Raw genomic sequence first — 21,813 nt, forward strand, 5'->3', positions numbered from 1 at the left:
ATGCGTGTAGTGTTAGAAGTGGGGGTCGAGCTATGCGGACAGCCTGCAGGATGGGAAGGTAAACTAATCCATCCTCAAGCATCGATACAGTGTGTCCCTTCTAGTTATAGCCTGGGAACGCCGACTTGCTGTGTGACCATAAAGCAATCATCGCTGAAATGAATAAAGACCCCACCCATGCCAGTGAAAGATGAGTAGACAGTGCTGTGTCATATATCAGAGAAAGAAGGGGGTGGGTGATCATCCTCTCTCCTCATCACATTAAGAAGCTGCCAACGACAGCGGCCGGAGATAAGGCGGGGATATGTGATACAGCAAGATAAGAAATGGAATAAATAGGACGTCCTATAGTTAGTGAAATCAAATTTGACACAGGGGGACAAGGATATGAAAACATACCTCGTTTTTGCATGAAGCTGAAGAGGTCATCCAGAAACTCTTTCCTCTTTGGGTCTCCATCCAGTTCATAGAGCTGTGAAGAGACAGTGGATAGATGGTGTTTAGGGCTGAACGATATATCGCATTTGCGATAATATCGCGACATGATCAAGTGCAATTTTCTAACCGCAAAGGCTGCGATTATACTCTGGACATGTCCAAATTCATGGGCTGCATCCTCCTGAGGCCGCATTTGTAGACCGATTACGTCACAGCGACGTGCCGAAGGCTGTCCAAATTACTACCATATCCCAGAATTCATAGCGCGGCCCAGCCAAACTCCAGTTTCCAGCAATGGCGGCCGCTACTAAGTTTTAAAATTACTCATACTAATCTTTCTGGGTCACAAAATAAACTTTTAACATATTTTCAGGCGAGAAAGTAGTTGTGTAAACATCAAATATCTGCTCGGTTTATCAAGATATCCCATATTTGCAAAAGTGCTTCAACGTTTTCAGAGGCGTCTGCTACCCACCAGCTCGACAGCTAGCCGGGAGCTCGAGGGATACTGATGCGGCCGAGAACGGCACAACTCCCGGCACATCATTTTCAGATCACCGCGGAGTTTCGCTGCTCGGGTTAAACGTAATATATAAGTCACTTAGACAACCTAAAAATGTTATTGTTGGGCTTTTTTCAGTGTTTTGTTTGTTCGTGAGTAAATCGGTTTGGCTGAGATTAAAGTTATTAGATTAGATAAAATAAAACTTTATTAATCCCCCGGGTGGGTTCCTCCTTGGTTTTCACACAGCTGACTAAACGTCAAACAGAAAACTTATTAAACAGAAGTATGAGACAGTCGAGAATTTACACCAGTGTCTGGTTATATTTTAGATAGCAAGAAGCAGACGGCCGAGTTTATTAAACTCCACCGAGACAGCGGTGACGCTAATCAGAACTAGCCTTCTGATTCAGAAGGCTAGACCGTCCAATTTCACACCTTTAAATTTTAAAGGCGTGTTTGTGTGTGTGTTTATACAATTGCTATTATGTTTGCACTTTATGTGTAATGTTACTGACTGCAAAGATCAGTAAGATGTGTGTATTTTTTATTTATTAGTTTTATTTATTTAATATTATTTTTTAATTGAATGACTGTCTAGTAGTTCACAGATGTCGAAAAACTGAGTGTGGTAAAGCCACTGATTTTGTTTATGTATATTTCTGCAATCTGCACATTGTACTGACTTTCATTTTAATGTTTACACCAGGATTCCTTGTCAGCACTTTATGCTCAGATGTTTGTAAGCTAAAAATAAACTATTGTGTATGTTCAAATATACTGTTGTGATTGAAGAAGTTAAATAAAAATGTCAGTCATCAATTCATGCATCACCTCATGTCATCATAACAGAGGTCTGTCTTCCAGGAAAGAACAGTTTAAAATTAATGTAATATAGTATTGGCCATACTATATGATGTATTGCTTGTCTTTGTTTAATAATACAGAAGACAAAGACCTTAAAAAATAATCGCATATCGCATCGCAATCGCAATATTGGGGCAAAAAAATCGCAATTAGATTATTTTCCATAATCGTTCAGCCCTAATGGTGTTTTTAAATTCTGAGACTACAATAAAAGTATTTTTAAAATATGGAGAATGATTAGTCAGTGCTGTAATATGCAACAACAAGACGGGAGGTGGGGGTCTCCGTCTGATAATAAGAAGATCTGAGAGACACAGTAGACCTTGTGGCCTGATGAGGACTTGATTAGGTACAGCTGTTAGCGGGGCCTGGGGCCTCGGAAACGTCAGTGAAAGTTGGCAGTAAAAGTGAAGGGGGTTACTCGAGGGGGTGACAATGAGGCCACCGAGCCTGTGGATGTTTTTTTTCCTGCCTAGTTTCTTCAACGTGACTGTGAAACATCCTCTTAGAGTTCTGTTTACTACACGCTCGCATTTATTCGAAAGCGAGAAAGCAGCAGGCACACATTCGCCATCTTCAAACTTCAGCGGCGTCCGCAGTTATATTTACAAGGCTCGATAAAGCGCGAGAGTATCGACAACTGTACATCACACCGTGCATAAGTGAGGTCACGGAGTTTCATAATGTGTTATTGAAAATAGAAGGTTGTGAAACACAATGTACAACTGAGCACCACCAAACAAAACCACAGAAAATAGCACCAAGGCGTATTGTTACTACACAGCCACCAAAACAGCAGCCAAGCCACGAACCCTGATGTTGCAGACGCCCGTGAAGCGCGTTTGATATCACGTCAGGAAATCACTCGGCTCAGCACAAAGCTGACGCAAATAACCATTGTGAACATTTTGTCTGATAGCAAATTGCAGCTCTTTGGATTTTGGTGTGTTGGTGGACAAAACAAGCAGCCGGCAGACGCCTCCACATAGTTAATACGCAAAACAAAAAAAACACAAAACAAAAAAACCCACCATTGCAGAAAAGTAACAAGTCATGAAAGCAGCATTCCCATAGGAATGCAACACAAAGCATCTAGGGTGTGTACAATAGGATACGTGCCATTAGACAAAATGAAAGCAACGCATGATTGACTTGGGAAATTCTCATGACCTTCCTGCTCCGGGTCAAAGAGTAATATGCAACAAAGAATTTATCAAACGAGTTAGTAAAAAGATGTAAAATAATCCTCCATATTGTCCTGTAACCTGTGCTTGCTACATGAAGAAGAAAGGATAAAAGGAAAGCCTTTATCGCACAATGTTCCTGTATCTTGCTACCAAATTTGCCCCTCTCTGTGGCATTCAGCTCTAATTAGTGACGCCAAGCAGTCGTGAGATCTTATTATCTAGTGGGTAAGGGTTAACAGAGGGCCGGAGAGGGCTGTGGGGGATGCCAACTAATGTAGACGCCTGCTGGAGGCAAAGGGGGAGTTTTAATTACAGGATGCATGCATTTTGTGAAGTGCCGCGCCATAAATCTTAGAAATTACCCTCTCCCCAGCTACCACCCCCTCCCCATGTTGCTTTATTTGCTCTCTCCTGCCTAATCACACCAATAAATATTTCTCTAGAGGGAAGCATTCAGATTCCATTCCCCATTTAATGCTCACGATGTGGTAACAAAGCAGGACAATGGAAATCGCTACTGTAGATTTAAATACGCCACACATGATAAATGAAAAAACTGAAAGGTCTCACCTGATGTAATAGTTAAAGGTAACATTTTCATGTGTTAGTGTTACAGCACTCAAAGACCGTGGCGTGCTTATTTTTGGTGGTCTTTCTGCAAACTAATCAAGTGAGTAATCTTTAGTGAAGTCTGAAACGTGTTAACAAAGTATGCTTGTGCATATCCAGGTTCAGGTTTCATCCAGGTTTCACTGATGATAGATGTGGGTGAGGTAGTCTGTCCTGCTTAGCAACAACGAACAATTTAACTATACTTTAACAATATTGTTTTAAAGCCAAATAACCAATCCAGTTAGTATAAAACTGCATAAATGTCTACTTGGACTGCAATACTCTTAATCTAATAGAGGCAACAATCCACATTTTAAGATATGAGTTATTTTTTAGTTCTAGTTCACTCACATCATAAATCATGATTGTAGTTTTGCTGTACTCTATCTACTGACTTGGTATGAGTGAGTATGGAAACAATGCGATTGACAGTAAACCTATGGGAGGGTTTGCTCCACCGTGCTACATCTAAACACCAAATGAAAGAACGGCAGTAAAGTTGCACAGACTTGAAAAAACAACTCTGTGCTGCACTGAAGTTACTGTGAAACATGTGGTTGCAAAGCAACTCATTAACTCTTTCTGTTGGCTTTTTCCCACTTTGATTCAGCTTCTGTATAATTTTCCATTTTTGCTGGCCTGTGTCTTACTTCCTTAACACTCTTCTGTTTCTGGCCATCTCACGGTTTTATGTATATATAACCCTTGTGTAGATTTACCACCCTACCTACTTACATATGTAGAGTATCTATCAGGCTGAGCTGGGTGTGGATGTTTTAGGCTTGTATAGACTTTCATGTCTATAGTATGCACACCGGGGCAGGGGCCTCTCCTGGATTAAAGCGCTGTTACTAGAAACTAGATAAACGACTAGAAACTGGGCCAACTGGTAGCACAGGGTTCATGCCCCTTGTTCCAATCCTCTAGAAAAAACAAAAAAAGACAACTGGGATTGCAGAGATGACTATTGTGTTTTGAAACTTGCACTAGCTCTTTGAAGCTCTTTTAAGTGGGAATTCATATAACTGTACTTATAGCAGTAAACTCATAATTACAGCTAAAGACAGGAGTGTTATGGGGGTAAATTGCGACAGTAGAAAGGTCAGCAAATGTACTCTACTCTGTCAGTGATTTATTGTTTTACTGCTGTCTTGATAGTTTCCCACCCTGACACCCTGTGTATGTAGGTCAGTGACAGCCGGCTACATATGAATTGAAACTAGGGTCGGAACAAAAACAAAGTGGTTTTATACTACAAATAATCAGTAACCAAAGAGCAGCCTTTGCAGCCCTCGCTGAAGTGACAATAACAGTGCAGTCGGAGTGCATGTGTGTGTGTTTTTAGAGGGGCTGGCCGCACCACTGTTAATGCAAATGGCAGGTGTGCTGGCACACAAGTGTCACATAGCAGATAATAGAGGCTTGCAACTGAAAACCAAAAACTGAGAGAAGTCAAGGGTATCACCTACATGCTTCCTTACACCTGCTCATCACCTTGGGGTGAGGCTGACACACAAACACATGCACGCTAACCTACACACCTGTAACACACAGTAGGTCAGAGCAAGACAGAAGAAAAAAGTAGTAACGTTTCGTGCTCGTGGTGGCTTTCTATTCTTCTCATCTAACCTAAATTGCATCACTTTGACAGTATTTTTTTCCAGGGGTGCAGCAGGTAACTTAACTATACAAGGAAATAATTCACATAATTTTTGAAATAATTCAAAAATGGGCACATACACTTTTTTTTAAAAAATAAAGCCCAATAGCCATTTGATCTTCCTTTTTTGAATGATCCTACTGTCAAATCATACAAGATAAATGTTGATGTTTGAAATGGACAAGGTGGGGTGTGGTAGTACATAAGGCCATTTGTTTCAGTCACATCTTCTGTATGGTCCCAATACAGTCCTCACTGGTTACCCAGTTATCACGTATAGCCACCAAGAAACTTGTTGCATATGTTAAAGCACTTTACTATTCAGAAGGTTGTTGTCAGTTCTTGTCTTTACATATCTGAAATGTCCTTGGGCACTATAAATCCTACCATCAGTCTGTGTGAGACGATGTTAAAGTGTGTCTCCGGATGCAGACTGGAGTGCTAAACATGCTTTAAGTGCTAGGTAAGATTAAAAACACGATCTAGAAAAAGGTAGAACACTTGGATGGAAAAAAAGTAACAATTTTCATACCCAGTGAGATTAGTTACATGGGGTAATTCTAAAGTAGCTGTTAGTGTGAAGGCAGTGGTCTATGCTGTCCAGGGTGTACCCCACTTCTCAGCTAATGTCTGGGAAATGTTCCCAAAGGTGTCAGCAGGAGAGCGCTGAGTGTTGAAGGGAATAAATTGGCAGCGGGTGAATGTCTGAACCTAGCTGAATGCATCACAATGTTATTAAAGAGGTAAAAGGCTAATTGATCCAAAACAAAGAGCCTCTATAAAAGTCATAAATTTGACTTAAGATAGAAATAACAGACAGGTTATCATCAAATTCTTCAGCTTTCCAAACAAAAAACATTCCATGTTAAAAATGCAAACGTTACTGTGTTGACTAAGTCTCACAATAAAACATTTTATTTTCCTTCTTTAACTTAACTTCATGTGCAATAGGTCAGAGACGACGTGAGGGTTGAACTTTAGGCCATGATATAACCTATTATATTGTTTAAACTAACAAATATATTGTATACTTCATGACAGCTGAGGGTTGAATGCATTGTTCTCATTATATTATGCAAAGGAGCTTAATAAAGTGAATGAGCTTGTTTGGTTTTGTGCAGCACGACATTATAGTAGCTCATAATTCACTTGAAATGCACAGTGATAACCTCGTTGTGTGTGTTATAACATTCCCTTTGTATGCATTTCATTCAACAGCAATCTTTGTTTTTCAGCAGCTATGGATGGCAGTACTAACCCCTTCAGCCAGTGTCAAAGGAGCAGTTTCACAACATCATATTAATCTTTGTCTTTGCATTGCCCCACCTAATCTGAATGGAAGGTCTAGTATGGCGTAATTTCTAGAAGGCTGTGTTAAAAGGAGTATACTGTATATGTAACCGTGGTTGAAGTGCTCAGTCAGCATGCATGTGTTAACACTGGTTTGCTTTATTTAGCTCCCTTTATATTGATAAACTGCCTCTGTGAAGCACAACCTCTGGTTATCATCTCTAAAAGCCCAAAAGTTCAACAGAATCTCATGAAACGGAATAAGGCATTTAGAGCACAAGGCACTAACCTGGCCTTCAAACTCCTTAAATCCAAATCTAATGAGTGTGTGCAAGATGCCCCTGAATAAGCCTGTCGGCAATCAACAATAATCCAAGGACCCACTGCAGACTCCCAGTGTCAGATACCACAGGACAGCACTTAAAAAGTCCTGTTTTGACAGCACAGGGAAGACCTATACAACATTAGGTGCTGGTATCTAAAATTGGCAGTTGGGTTGACAGAGAAAACAAAAATAAAGGATGTGCTATACTCAAATTAGGGATGTTCCCGGCAGCTAGTTTACAATATGCTTAAATGAGAAAGGCAGAAAAACTGAGTTCAACATTAACTATACACTATTTTTGCTTTAATTACTTTGCTATACCAGATGATATTTTTTAACAAGATGACTAGAACTGAAAATAACTGTTTTCAGTTATTTGACAAGGCTTTAGACGAGATGAAGTGTTTCCTCTTGGTTTTTGGTTTGTCACTTGCAAAGATGACAATGCGTGAGTACTAAAGTTGTCATCACAGCAAGATCATTAAAAAAAAAAAAAAAAGAGCGGCCTGAGACATTCACACATTCAGGATACTGCTGAGTCTTCATCACCATTACAGGCGACCAAATGCCTCCCCCCTACCACCCATAACAAAAGAAGCACACGCAGTAACACCTAACGCCTAATTCAGAAAACACAACATAATTTACTTACGTTTGGATTATACTCTTTGTTATTTTCTGTATCACTGTGTTCAGCTTGGACAGGAATTTTATTTTAAGATGGCCAGCTTACAGGTTTTAGTGGGGTATGGAGGTGGAGGTGGATCACTATTTTTATAGGCTGAAACGTGTTAGAGCAGAAGTCAGAACCCTATGTACAGTCAGCCTTCATTTCCTTATAGAGCAAGGCTGGAAGACTGAGGCATCGTCCAACTTAATAAGCACAATACTGCTACAAAACACAATACCCTGCATTGCATTTAATCAGCACTAACACCTTTACGGTAATGTTAATATTCACTGACGCTGGTTAAAAAACACAAAACAAAAGAAAGGAACTCTGTTTTTACTGTGTGACATTTGAAAGAAAAGGAATCAGATTCCATTCGTGTTCTTGTTTACGATGACACATCCAGCATTCATCTGCTAATCAAACAATGTCAGCACAACTGAAATTATAGTTTCCGTGTGCAGAGTTCACAGACGTGGGCCGTCAGTGCTTATCATGATATAATACTTTTGAAGAGGGAGGATTAAAAAAAATAAATAAACTTAAGTGCATTCACACTATTGCTTTAAACCTTGACTCCAAATATTTAAAAAAGCAATGTATGTGCTCTGCATTTAGCAAATCTAATATATTTTGACATAAAGCACCCAGACCTAGTCTAGGATAGAGGGAGCCACCCCTTGTGTCTTCATAATTTGACTTTGACTTCATATTTCATGCCATCTTAGAATTTTTGTACTTAAATTATATTATTATTATTAAATTATATTATTATTAAATTACAGGGAGTGCAGAATTATTAGGCAAGTTGTATTTTTGAGGAATAATTTTATTATTGAACAACAACCATGTTCTCAATGAACCCAAAAAACTCATTAATATCAAAGCTGAATGTTTTTGAAAGTAGTTTTTAGTTTGTTTTTAGTTTTAGCTATTTTAGGGGGATATCTGTGTGTGCAGGTGACTATTACTGTGCATAATTATTAGGCAACTTAACAAAAAACAAATATATACCCATTTCAATGATTTATTTTTACCAGTGAAACCAATATAACATCTCCACATTCACAAATATACATTTCTGACATTCAAAAACAAAACAAAAACAAATCAGCGACCAATATAGCCACCTTTCTTTGCAAGGACACTCAAAAGCCTGCCATCCATGGATTCTGTCAGTGTTTTGATCTGTTCACCATCAACATTGCGTGCAGCACCAACCACAGCCTCCCAGACACTGTTCAGAGAGGTGTACTGTTTTCCCTCCTTGTAAATCTCACATTTGATGATGGACCACAGGTTCTCAATGGGGTTCAGATCAGGTGAACAAGGTGGCCATGTCATTAGTTTTTCTTCTTTTATACCCTTTCTTGCCAGCCACGCTGTGGAGTACTTGGACGCGTGTGATGGAGCATTGTCCTGCATGAAAATCATGTTTTTCTTGAAGGATGCAGACTTCTTCCTGTACCACTGCTTGAAGAAGGTGTCTTCCAGAAACTGGCAGTAGGACTGGGAGTGAGCTTGACTCCATCCTCAACCAGAAAAGGCCCCACAAGCTCATCTTTGATGATACCAGCCCAAACCAGTACTCCACCTCCACCTTGCTGGCGTCTGAGTCGGACTGGAGCTCTCTGCCCTTTACCAATCCAGCCACGGGCCCATCCATCTGGCCCATCAAGACTCACTCTCATTTCATCAGTCCATAAAACCTTAGAAAAACCAGTCTTGAGATATTTCTTGGCCCAGTCTTGATGTTTCAGCTTGTGTGTCTTGTTCAGTGGTGGTCGTCTTTCAGCCTTTCTTACCTTGGCCATGTCTCTGAGTATTGCACACCTTGTGCTTTTGGGCACTCCAGTGATGTTGCAGCTCTGAAATATGGCCAAACTGGTGGCAAGTGGCATCTTGGCAGCTACACGCTTGACTTTTCTCAGTTCATGGGCAGTTATTTTGCGCCTTGGTTTTTCCACACGCTTCTTGCGACCCTGTTGACTATTTTGAATGAAACGCTTGATTGTTCGATGATCACGCTTCAGAAGTTTTGCAATTTTGAGACTGCTGCATCCCTCTGCAAGATATCTCACTATTTTTGACTTTTCTGAGCCTGTCAAGTCCTTTTGACCCATTTTGCCAAAGGAAAGGAAGTTGCCTAATAATTATGCACATCTGATATAGGGTGTTGATGTCATTAGACCACACCCCTTCTCATTACAGAGATGCACATCACCTAATATGCTTAATTGGTAGTAGGCTTTCGAGCCTATACAGCTTGGAGTAAGACAACATGCATGAAGAGGATGATGTGGACAAAATACTCATTTGCCTAATAATTCTGTACACCCTGTATATTATTTTTAGGCCCTTTGATACTAGCAGCCTGTCAGAAAATATAACCCCGCCTCCCCCTTTTTTTTGGTTTCTTTAGTTGAATCTAAATCAAAAATGGCAAAGATAGCACAGTTTGACAGATGTAAAATGGTATTTTGGCACCAACAAGGTGACTCCCAATGAGCTATTATCAGAAAACTGAACATATCTTAGCATGGTGTGCATTGTGTACTTAAGAAAGAGAGGAAACTGGACAAGTGTAGGATAAAGGAATACGGAGACTAAAACTATACAGCAGTATCTGAAAATCATGGCTTTAATAATACTGACCCTTTAGTTGGACTATATATACTGTGCACCAGAGCCTCGTCAGAAATGGTCTCTGTGGAGGGCTCGAGAAGCCATTCATAAGGATAGGAAACAAGGAGAAAAGGCTGGGATATGCCATATGGCATACCATTACATACAAAGCATACAGGAATACCTTTATTGAAGCAGTGTGGGATCATCTTGACAGAGAACAAGACTAAAGGCAGCCAACATCCAAAGAAGAGTAGCTTGAAAACTAGTCCTGAAAATGTAAAAACTACAAGTCAACTGGCTTCTGGCTGCGCTGAAGGATAAATGTAATCATACCAAATATTGACTTTCAAACCCATTAGAATTGTACAAACCAATATAGTATATTTCCATGTGTGTTTGCACGTTTCGATAAATTGCTGCACCTATTTTCCATTTTCCCAGGTTGATATGAAGAAATGGGGTGTGGCTCAAGACCTTTCAACAATACTAGAGAGGCAAAGATATTTATACTTTTGCAGTGGCTGAAAACGTACAACAGGTAAACAAAGTAAACCAACTGCTGTAATACATACACACCTTTCTTTTATCAAAAATGAACACATGTGATATTCCTTTTTCAAAAGGCTTTCACAACCTATTCTAGCAAAATTGCAAAACAGATGACGACATGTGCTTAAAACAAGGTAAATGTATAAAACTTCTTTGCATAGTAATTCCAGGAACCTATTTAGACTGGCTGTCTGCCCATCAGTGGGTAGTTTCCTCAAATACATGGATGCAAATAAAACTGCTTTTAGAAGTGTTCAATTATTTTGTGCAGCAGAGGCCAAAGCCAATGCCCCATGGCACAACTATAATCAAAGTGATCTTGGTCCTTTGCTCCAGCCCTACACTTTTAAGATATTCAGTTGAGTACGACACCGTCGCGACTCTTACTTTGGGGGCTCTAACCACCACTCCTTATTTCCCCCCACACTGTTCCTCAGTCTGACATCCAATTGCCTCCTCATCTGAAAAATGACTTAATCGACTGAGGTGACAGTCGTACAGACAGTGTGCTGTATGCACTGACATGCCCCCATGGACTGACATCTTAAACGAATCCATCTTTGCCTGCTCTGCCCTCCGCCCTGCCTTTCTCCATCCCCCCCACAAGCACACAATTTACAGCAACAATAGAGCTGTCGCCCTGCTGATGCTCGCAACGCTGTTTTATTGACAGACTGGATCAAAGGAGATCATAATCCGAACTGACCTCATAAATTCAGCTCCATCGATTGAGGACAAGGAGCTGACAGCCTGCGTGAAAACACCAGCGCTGTGGCTGACTGTAACTGTTGTTGCTTTATCTGCAACAGTCATATGTGGCCCAAAAATGGCAGACAGCGATAAGAGAGTTAGAAAAAGAAACCAAGAATGGGACATGAGTAGTTTGCATAGCTACTGAATAAAACCCATGTTTTTTTGAATGTGCCAACTGTGGTACAACACCACTAATATTTAACTCCTATTTCTTCTGGACCCTTAATACATGGGAATGATTTAAGATTAAGGGCATATTTCAAAGCTTTCCATGGCTGAACTATATCAGTTTGGAAATGCAGTAAACAACTAAATAAATACTTGAAAAGCAAAACTAGGTAAAGGTGTTTTACTACAAAATAAAAATGATTCCACTTCATTTCCATGAAACCACCACAAGCTTTCCTTTTGCTGGGAAACACCTGTAGAAATTCAGCAAACAGTGAGGGCATAGTTTCTTTATGGTGTGAAAGGCTGTAAGCGAGACCACATCTTCAGGGCTTTGCCAAAGGATTTAATGCTCAGCTTCTGTTGGTCGTTATTGGAGACACACTATCCCCTGCTGACATGAGAAAAAGGTGAAAGGCAGTTGATGAAGACAAGACATTAAACCAGAATGAGCACCCTCTCGCGATTACACAAACTAAATTCCTTCCTGCTACTATCGGGTCAGCTGCCGTGGCTTAGGGATTTGGATAAGAATCAGAAATAGCAACCAGGTGGCCCCCCAGAGCCTGATGTGTAGTAGGTAGCTGTAAGCAATCCTTTGTAACCGCACTGCTAATGAGTAGCATTACGTTGATGGATGCTCGAAACTGAGGAAGGCAAAGCTGCATGGGCGGAAAAGCAGGGGAAGTGGGTGTAGCAGCAATTTAAGCTCATAAATTGACTTCTTAGCAAACAGTAGCTAAGTAACTGACACAGAGCATTCGGTCTTTTCAATTTGGCTCAAACTATTATTTTCCTATTAAGTCTCCATAAGTGAACACGCAAACCAGCCTTGCCTTAAAAAAAAGAAAAGAAAAAAATAGCAAAAGCGTGACCTAGATAGTCTTCTAATGAGTGCCTTACGAAAGATGAAGGTATTTATTCAGCGCCAGAGCAGATGCCATGATAATGCTCGCGTCTGAAGGCAGTAAGATAAGGACAAAGATGGTAAGCAGGATGTCTCAGAGGAGGGTTTATACCTTTGTTCCAACACACTGAGACAAAGACATAAAGACACATCATCAGGAAACAGAACTGGACTAAAAATAGCTCAGTGTGGAGCACCTTGCTGTGGGGGGGGATGGACACTTGGCTGGGTGCTTGGGCTGTCAATCAGTATGATTGATAGGCAAGGCAAAGGGTTTAATGGTTAACAACAGTGGCCTTAAAAACTAATATGGGCCACTGTGCCCACATGGAGAGCAGATAGCTGTGCGTGTGGCTCTTAAGAGATGGAGTAAACCCACTCCAGTCAACATGGGGCTGGGCTGTGGCCTGAACAGGAGCAAGCCTCTCTTTCTTTCTCTTTAGGCACTGACTGATGTCACTTTTGGAAAAATCTGAAGCATCCATGTTTTCATGTGAAGATATCATCACATGAAAAAAAGAAAAAAATCTTGTCATGGCAAGTTAAACACAAAGACTAACAGCCTCAATGGCACTTCTATCACCACGGTAAAAATCACATTTTTTTATTTGACGTGGCATCACGACTGCCTTAAATACAAGGCCAAACCGTGTAAGATTTATGTCACATGGCCTACCTAAAGCATCACTGCCTTGTAATTACTGCCCAAGATTGCTGACTAAGGTGACCGTGAAGCATAACAGGCGCTCATGAGCTCTCAGCTGGTCTTTGCTGATTTAAAAAAAAAGTCAATTTTAACTATAAAGAGCCAATTCACAATAGCTGTGCTTTATATTGTATATTATACAATATTAAAGAGAAATCCCAAGGATCAGACGGCCCCCTTTCAGCAAGCACTTGCAAATAGTGGCAAGTGAGAAAATCCATCCTCCCCCTTATTACTAAATATGAATACAACTGTGTAGTGTTCTGTGTATGTGCACCACAATCGCCTAAAACTTGAGATTTGCTCTTTGACCTTCTTGATTTGAGAGGTGATCTAAATATGAATCTGACCATTTCCTGCTACATGTGAGCCGGAGAAACCTCATTCTTCCAAAACGGTCCAAAGTTCATGTGTGAAAATGACTTATTTTCTTGCCTTGACATGTCAAAGTATCCGCAGTGGAAAAGGGTTTATTATCACGTCGTAGTGGTGTAAAATACACATCGTGAATGACCATTTATATCTGTGGTATGAACAGGCAACCCCGGCTTCTTTTCATACACATATAATGATTAAAGGTCAGCTATTATCATACTGACAAGACAGGGCAGCTTGAGTGCTCTTGCTTGAGCCTAATGTGATGATGACGGATCAAGGAACTAACAGAGTCTTTTATGAAACTATGTCTGAGATGGGGGTTCTGCTTTGCAGCATGCCTGGCCTATTGATTGCATAGACCATTTAAGCCACATTTCAAAGCACGCAGATCTCTGTTCCAGTGCGTTCCTGTACAGTTTCATTTCACACTGAGACAAAGAGCAATCTCAGACCTTGAAAATGTACAGCTGCGCACATCTTATTTCTCTTTGACCTATTTCTTAATTGAGTATTCTACAAATGAAAGCTTTCAATATCCACATAGTGCTTTTTCTCACATGAATGCCTATCAGTGTCCTTGTAGGTAAAGAAGCCACTTTGGTTTTGTTGAGTGCTTATCGAGGACACAAAATATTCAGCACATATCTATTTCTGTATGAATGCAGGAAAAAAACAGTTTCTAATGGAGGGACAAAGAGCAAAGAAAGAAAGAATGAAGCAGCATCCATATAATCCTTTCTAAAGGAAAAACAGGGTCTAAAAAGTTACAAATATGAAGAATGTGGAGCATCTTGGGTCTTCCCAGCTTAGAAAAGCAATTTCCTCATTCTTGACAAAGGCTTACATGTTTGATACATTTGAGAAAGACAATACATGTCGTGAGGGAAGCTGCCTACACAAAAATAGTAACGTTTAGCAACCAGAGAAAAAAGAAGGGATGAAAGAGCTAGCCTCAGCCTTTACACGATCTTTGTTTACATTCCTGCTGCAGCCCCCACCTCTCCTCCCCCATATTGAGTTCCTGCCAATTTCCAGAATCCCCATGGCTGTACACTTTCTGACATCAGCTCCATGAAGCACACTAGGAGTTGGACACAATTCAAATGCTCCGCAGGGCTTCGCAGTCAAAACGAGCATTTACTACATGCTCTACTTGGCAGCGGTTCAAAGACCAGCGCCAACTGACGGTCTTTTTCCCCCTTTGCTGCTCCACCTCCTCCCTTCAACAGGAAGACTGAGAGGTCTTCCCGTGCTGCTGTGGCCTTATTCCTTTGCCTTTTGTTTTCATGACATAAGCAGAGCCCATTAACCCTGTGTTGTCACTTTGTTAAACACAGATGGCAAACAGAGGCGTCTCACAGCATAGTGAAACATGCCTGAGCTGATTCATTTTGAACCCTGCAGACTAGAGTAGGAATGAGTCTGCAGAATATCTGGCTTAGGTCTGAAAATCCAAATGATGCGCTTGATAAAAGTAATCGCTCGCTGTGCTTCTTAATGATAAAACCAAGCAGATGGATCGGATAAAAGCTCAATAGCATGTGAAATATTGATCAAACACAGACGCATAGTCTGACATTAGTCAGTCATTAACAGTAAAAGGGTCAGCTGATTATGGAATCCAAGAAGGGCAGTAAGATGTGGTTTAAGTTCCATTTCATTGCATTTTATTATAAACCCTTCAACAGGAGCTTGTGGGCTATACAGAAGCAGAAGGAATAAACAGAATTGTGATAAATAAATGAAACTCACTTACATCAAATCAGAACAAACGGCTTTGCTAAAGTAGAACATAAACCCACTGAGCACCTTTCAGCAGCTGTATCAGCAGAAACCTGATGGGCAATCCCAATAAGTGTCGCTCCCAATTGGCTCTCTTTGGAGCTACGCTTCCTGTAGTCACTAACAGACAGCCCCTCGCCCCCATACCTCCTAATATATATGTGTGTGTTAGCAATTTAATGTTTAATGCCAGTCCCCCTTCCCCCTCTCTCCATTTGCCCTGATCACTGTGAGTGCCATGAATTTTTAAAGACATCCCTTCTTTACTGTCCATCTGGGCTCCATCTGCCCAGCTGCTGGTGTTTAAAGCAGACAGAGACACAGGACGGGATACTTCAAAGGCTTTGCATGGCCTCTGGCCCGAGGAGGATAGTGTTCATAAAAAAGGTAGCCTTTTATGCTGGCATGTGCACCACAAAGAGACAACATAATAACTGAAACCTGATTGTTATTGTACATCAACTTTGTTTTGAAAAGCTCAGTATTTCTAAAAGGTGATCAGGTCAACACCAGAATGCATGAAATAATAAATGAAGCTGCTATAAATAGTTATCCTTCATTTTATGTAAGAATTTCGATTCCTAATTTGATTTGGATTTTTAACTCTCTCTCAAAGCTTTCCAAGTTTTTATCAATAATTATGCCATAAAAAGCCTCCACTCAAATCGCCCAGTATTTCAGTGGAGATTGATGGAAACAAATGCATGCAGGTCTCCTAGCTATAGGCTTAATTTAATAACTTGCTGGGAATAAAAATGGAGTGTGATACTGATACAGATAATTCCAAGAGTCAGACATATCAGGGACGCTCATACATGTGTTCCGTTTGCGGTGGTATCACTGAAATAGCTTCACCAGACATACAAATCAAATAATCCAACAACCCTGGCATTATTTGATATCTGTATAAATCCTCGCTCTTTTATTTCATTTGGCACCGCTCTGCCTCGGCCAGATATGAGGCAGCTGGCAAAATGCCTTGAATAGTCTGATTAATTAATTTAAAACCACAGCGTAATCAGACATCCGACCAGGGCAGACCTCTCGGCTTCATTTAGTCTGACCTTTCAGGCGAAAGAGGCGAGATAGAGGGAAGGTGGCTGGGTGATCCACCAGGAATGCAGGTTTGCTGATATATCTTTCCACCACAGCCTGGGGCAAACCTTGACTAAAAGCTGGGTGTGGGCTGGTTTTAGTTCGCTGAATCCACATCTTGCGTTTATTGGATTTATATTGTGCACTAGAGCTTTTATGATCCTGTTGTTGTCTTGTAAAGTGATTAAGGATGCATTTTTTTTGTAACTGTTTCTGTACAATGTTCTTATACATTCTCTCCTGTCCCCTGTGTTTGTAACCACTACTATGGACCTGTGGTGCCACACTGAGACATTATTTGTGCTGTACAAACATAAAGAAGAAAAAAGGGCAGTTTTCAGTTTGGAAGTGCTCCAACTGCTCTGCACTGATAGAGGCATGCAAAGTTTCTGCTGAGGATCTGAGCTTCCTAGTGGCCACATTATCACCCTCCATCAGGCACATTCCAACAGCCTCCACCCACCTGCCCAAAATAAACTGTACACTCTTAACCCCTTCCTCTCCACCCAGTGCCCTCCAAAGCACCCTACCAGCATATGACATGTCTGAACACGTGTAATTGTAAGCTAGGAGGTTAGTGCTACCCATCAGACCCTCTTTTCGCCCCCTTCTGTGATAGAGATATTAAGTCTACACCGAAAACTTTTCATGATATCTTGATAAAAACGGACCATCAGCTCAGGGTTGCTCTGATGCAGCACTAGTTGCCCGTTTTGCGCAGTGATGACAAGTGCAATATTTTAACCAACATAAATTACAGCCTCACGTGTCTTTTAATTGCCACGAGGGCTTGGTGGTATGGACAGGTGGTGACAGGGATTTTTTTGTGGGTGTAGCTTTCCTGGCCTTGATAGCTGCATCATACAGTATTTTTATATGTTTCAGATGATTGCACAAATACTCAACGGTACATATAATCCCATGAAGCCCTTAATAAGCAGGTTTTATTGGTTTTTTTTTTTTGCACAGGGGCATCTATGACTGTGCTATGCGCATGTCTATGCGCTCAGAGCGCATCAAGTCAAGTTTGCGCTGAAGCCGTTTGCAGATTTTACCGTTTTCCACATGACGGGGAGAAACCACAAACATTAGGTTCCGAACAAAAAAAGAAGAAGCAAAATAAAATTGGTGCACGCCACATACAAATTAAGGCTGAGGTCAACAATTTTGATTTGCTTGAGGTTAGAATTATCAGGGGACAGACTGTCTTCGTCGTGCCAGGCCACGGCTGCAATTATTTCCATCGACTGTAATCATCTGAGGGGAAAATAAGTGGATGTTCAAGACTGGAAAAACCTGGTTTTACAACGTTAAAGACTGTCGAGGAACACCGTGAGCTCGGCACAGATTTTACTGTTGTTACCCAATTCCCTATATCATGCCACAATGCTGAGTTCCCTCTTCTCAGGCTTTAAGTTGTGTAGGCGTGACGCAGTGTTACCCAATCTATTGGGTATCTGACCAGTCACGGTGCTGACTGTCTTGATTATATAACGGTCTGCTGCACTAACACAGCCCTGTCTGATCCTCGGCTGACTGAGGTGCCATGATAAAAATAAAATAATAATAATAAAAACCCAAAAGTATCCATTCAAGTCGTTCACACAACATTTACAGAGGGAGGGGTGGACTATTTAGAGAAGCAGACTATAGGTTTTAGAGAGTTTGAGTCCACATGCTCTGTAATTACAAGAAATGCGCCTTAAATGACATAATCTATAGTTTGGTTTAAAACTGGAGCACATGTCAGCTAGGAGCAACGTGGCAAAGACGTTTGACTTAAAAACAAATAAAAACTAAAGTTAATTGTATTAAAAGCTTTTTCTCTTTTCCTCTGAAGCAGTTTAGCAGCTTGTCTGTTATCTGTCCTGATAAAATATGTTTTATGGTTAGAATTGTGCGACAGGACGTGAGGTTGCACTTTAATGGTGGCTTTCATTATGTAATAAACTGCTGAATGTGATGGCGGCTTAGTGTATATTACATTTTTAAACTGGCAAAACAACATTTAATTGTCACACCATGCAGAAGTAGTTTTGTTGTTTTTTTTTATTTAAGGAGGCTAAAAATACTTCTCTGTGAGCAGTTTTGCAATTTGCATAATTGCACATTTTAGAAATAATAAAGCTTATTTTGCTACTAATCTAAGTATTAGGGTTTGTATTTTGCTTTTCTTGTAGGAAAACCGCATTATCTGTGTGTCCTGTTTGTGTCAAATTGAAAAATACCGTAAATACAGTAAAGAATTCAGTTTTATATCACCTGAAATAAACTTTTAACCAACCGTCTTCCCGCTTGCGTTCAACTTTTATCGACAGCTGCCCTCTATCCAAACTTAGCTGTTGACAGTCTTAAATCTCTTCACGTAAACAGCCCGTCTTTATTCCACCAGGGCCTCCCTCATAATATCCAGCCCACTAGCATGTTTACAGTAAACGGCAGCATGGCAAAGCTGTTAACATGCACTCTAACCCACCCACAGCCCTTCCTGATCCCTCTGAGCTCCTCTTCCTCAGCTTCCAGTCCTTCAAGATTGTTCCAAGGAACAACTTTCTTTCATTCTTAGTCCATATTAGTTGTAAAGTCAAAAATCTCACCAGGCACCAAGCTGCCACCAGAAGAAATTGTCTCTTCAATCATCTGCCTTGACCAGACCGTGAAGTGGCAAAGGCAAACTGAAAACCCTCACCTTAGCCTTTATCAACATTTTGCCCGGTGGCTAGTGCTAATTTCCCACCCTGGTCAGATTACATCACATGCCGCTGAGAAAGTGCAACAGAGTTTTAATGTGAATGGCTTGAGGGCCAGATGTGGCCCACTGGTAAACAGCAAATATTTTAGACTAATCTGCTTCTTTGGCCAGAGTCCCTCCAGTCTACAGCCCTTAATACCATCAATCAGCAGTAATGACAGCAACAGTTAAAGCTGCGGACCTTCAAAAGACTTAAATGGCAACTACAGCTGGGGCAAAGATATAAGAAATAAGTGTTTATGCACGGCAGAGTATTATAATTTACAATGCTATTACTGAATTGGTCACATCTTAATAGTAAGACAACCTCTACTCTGATTCACTTTTATCATATCGCACCAGTTTGTTTAACCATTTTACCCAGCTCGGACTGAATCTGAAATACATACATCCAGTTGCATTCACATAATCGCCTGGTATCTGGGAGATTGTTGTCAGCAGGGGGGTTAAAGTGGGCCAGAATGATCCAGAATGGTGCTCAGACACTTTCGGTTAATGAGCAATTAAATCTGATTGGCACATTTCCATTTTCACAAACTGCAATGGCTCATTTTAGCCAGTGTCACAGAGTCAGTGAGGTCCTGCCTGCACGCTTCCTTTTTTTGTCTCATTTCTGTGATTTGTTCATGGTGTAGATATAAAGGTGTGTTTGAGGTACAGAAGTGGACTGAGTGATTCAAATAGCTCGATTAATAAGACACAGAAAAAAAACATATGTTAGTGTGTGATCATTTTGCTCCCCAAGCTGGAGAAAAATGCAAGCCACAATGGCAAATGTAACACGGCATTATATAATGCACAACGTAGCTGTTCCTCCCCACACACACACATCTGACCTTAGGGTTCCCCCACCTGCCAAATCCCACTTTAACCTCTAATTGTCGGTGCAGACCTCCACACAGTAATGGACCAGAAAGTGATGGTACCTGTCTGAACTGCTCCTCGTAGGTCCAGTCTCCGTGGTCCTGCCCACTCAAATGGCTATGCGTGGTATGTGAATGCAGATGTGCTCCCACTGCTGAGCGGGACTCCTGCTCAACACTGGGACGGACCTTCAGGAGCTGGGAATGGGGGTTAAGCTGACGGTGAGGCAGCAGGAGGATGCCCTTGCCAGGGGCCACTGCATCATGACCCGTAGGCAGACCTTCCTCTTCAAGGTCATCCTCAAAGTCTTCTTCCATCTCACCTTCAAAGTCCTCCTCGTCCCATTTCTGTTTGCTGTGTGCATCACAAATACATTTATATATTGAAAAACTACATTACACACAGAAACTAATCACTAAAATTTTCAGAAAGGTCCAGCAAAGAAATTCACTTACATCTGTTCCTCTTCATCTGACCCCATCATGTCCTTGTATTGCTCCTCTCCTTCATCGTTGTCCTCATTATCGCCTTCCTCGTCACCACCACTGCTACGCTCCGACATGGGGCTGTCTGACACCCTCTGCAGCCCGGCCGCCGCGGCACGCATGGCTGCAAGAGCCGCTATCTGAGTTTGCTCTGTCTCAGGTGCCGGGCTCCCTATCAGCTCATTCCCTCCGGCCATACGGACCTGAGTCTGTTGGGAGGCGGCTTGCTGCTGTAGCTGCTGCTCCATCAGTAGCTTGGCCCTCTGCTGCCTGTGCAGATTTTCCATGACGGCCTGCAACTTCATCTCCAGGGAAAGTGGCAAAGCGTTCAGAGGCCTTCTTTCCCCTCCCTCCCCTGCTGAAGGAGCACCAGTCGAAGGCCAGTCAGGGGTCAACAATAGGGGAGCAATAGCCAACTGAACCTGCGAGGAGGCAGCTAGCAGCTCGCTGTAGGTCTGGAGGTTACGGTTATGATGAAATGTGGGTTTCTGAGGGGGAGTGAAAGGTGAAAAAAAGAGGAGCTCGCTGACATGCAGTCAGAGGTTGGCTGCAGTTCTGAAGACAGAGGCCTCTCTCTTGTCTCAGTGGTTTTTCCTACAGTTGGGGAGAAACCGAAGCCGGTAGCAGAGGTGGCTGGTTCAGAGAGGCACAAGACGTGGAAGTAAAGGAGGAAGTACAAGTCTTTGCTGACAGCCTACAAAGACCTGAGGAAGAGAAAGAACAGAGCGTCAGATTGCCACTTCCCACTCTCTGTAAAGATCATTACCTGTTCAGATCACCCGTGATACTCATCTAGTAGTTTCTCCATTTTTGATTTTCTGGTTTCAATAATCCTGCAAGAAAACTATTCACTATCACTATTTATGAATAAACAAAAGTTCTGTAAAATCTCAGCGCTACCCTGTCTACTCAAAAAAGGAAAACACAAAGGAGAACAAAATGTTTAATATTACTAACAAAAATGCAAATTGTAATTCGAGATTCCTGTGAAACACAAAATACACAGTCTTTAAAGGCAACGTACATTGTGAAGGATTAGTCAAACAAAACAAAACACGCGAGGAACAGGACAAACTGTTTCAACCTCAACAACAAGAGGAAGTGAAATCACAGGAAGAACCATCACGTTTTTTACCTGGTTGGCTAGGAGTCAAGATGAATTTCAGCCTACTGGCAAAAGATTTTAGACAACGCT

The 21,813-nt window shown here is 41.4% G+C and overlaps 1 protein-coding gene across 2 annotated transcripts in view; it reads right to left on the bottom strand.

Moving 5' to 3' along the window:
- Window positions 1–21,813, bottom strand: part of arid3a (AT-rich interactive domain 3A) — a 47,552-nt gene that overhangs the window by 13,149 nt on the left and 12,590 nt on the right. For both annotated transcript variants that reach the window (XM_004574364.6, XM_004574366.6), the window contains exons 2-4: window positions 20,589–21,322; window positions 20,196–20,487; window positions 400–472 (exon numbers count right to left, since the gene is read on the bottom strand). In XM_004574364.6, the coding sequence (XP_004574421.2) occupies window positions 400–472; window positions 20,196–20,487; window positions 20,589–20,923 (700 nt within the window). In that variant the 5' untranslated portion in view covers window positions 20,924–21,322. The remainder of the gene's footprint in view (window positions 1–399; window positions 473–20,195; window positions 20,488–20,588; window positions 21,323–21,813) is intronic.

This window comes from Maylandia zebra, linkage group LG15 (assembly GCF_041146795.1).
Source record: "Maylandia zebra isolate NMK-2024a linkage group LG15, Mzebra_GT3a, whole genome shotgun sequence".
NCBI lineage: Eukaryota > Metazoa > Chordata > Actinopteri > Cichliformes > Cichlidae > Maylandia > Maylandia zebra.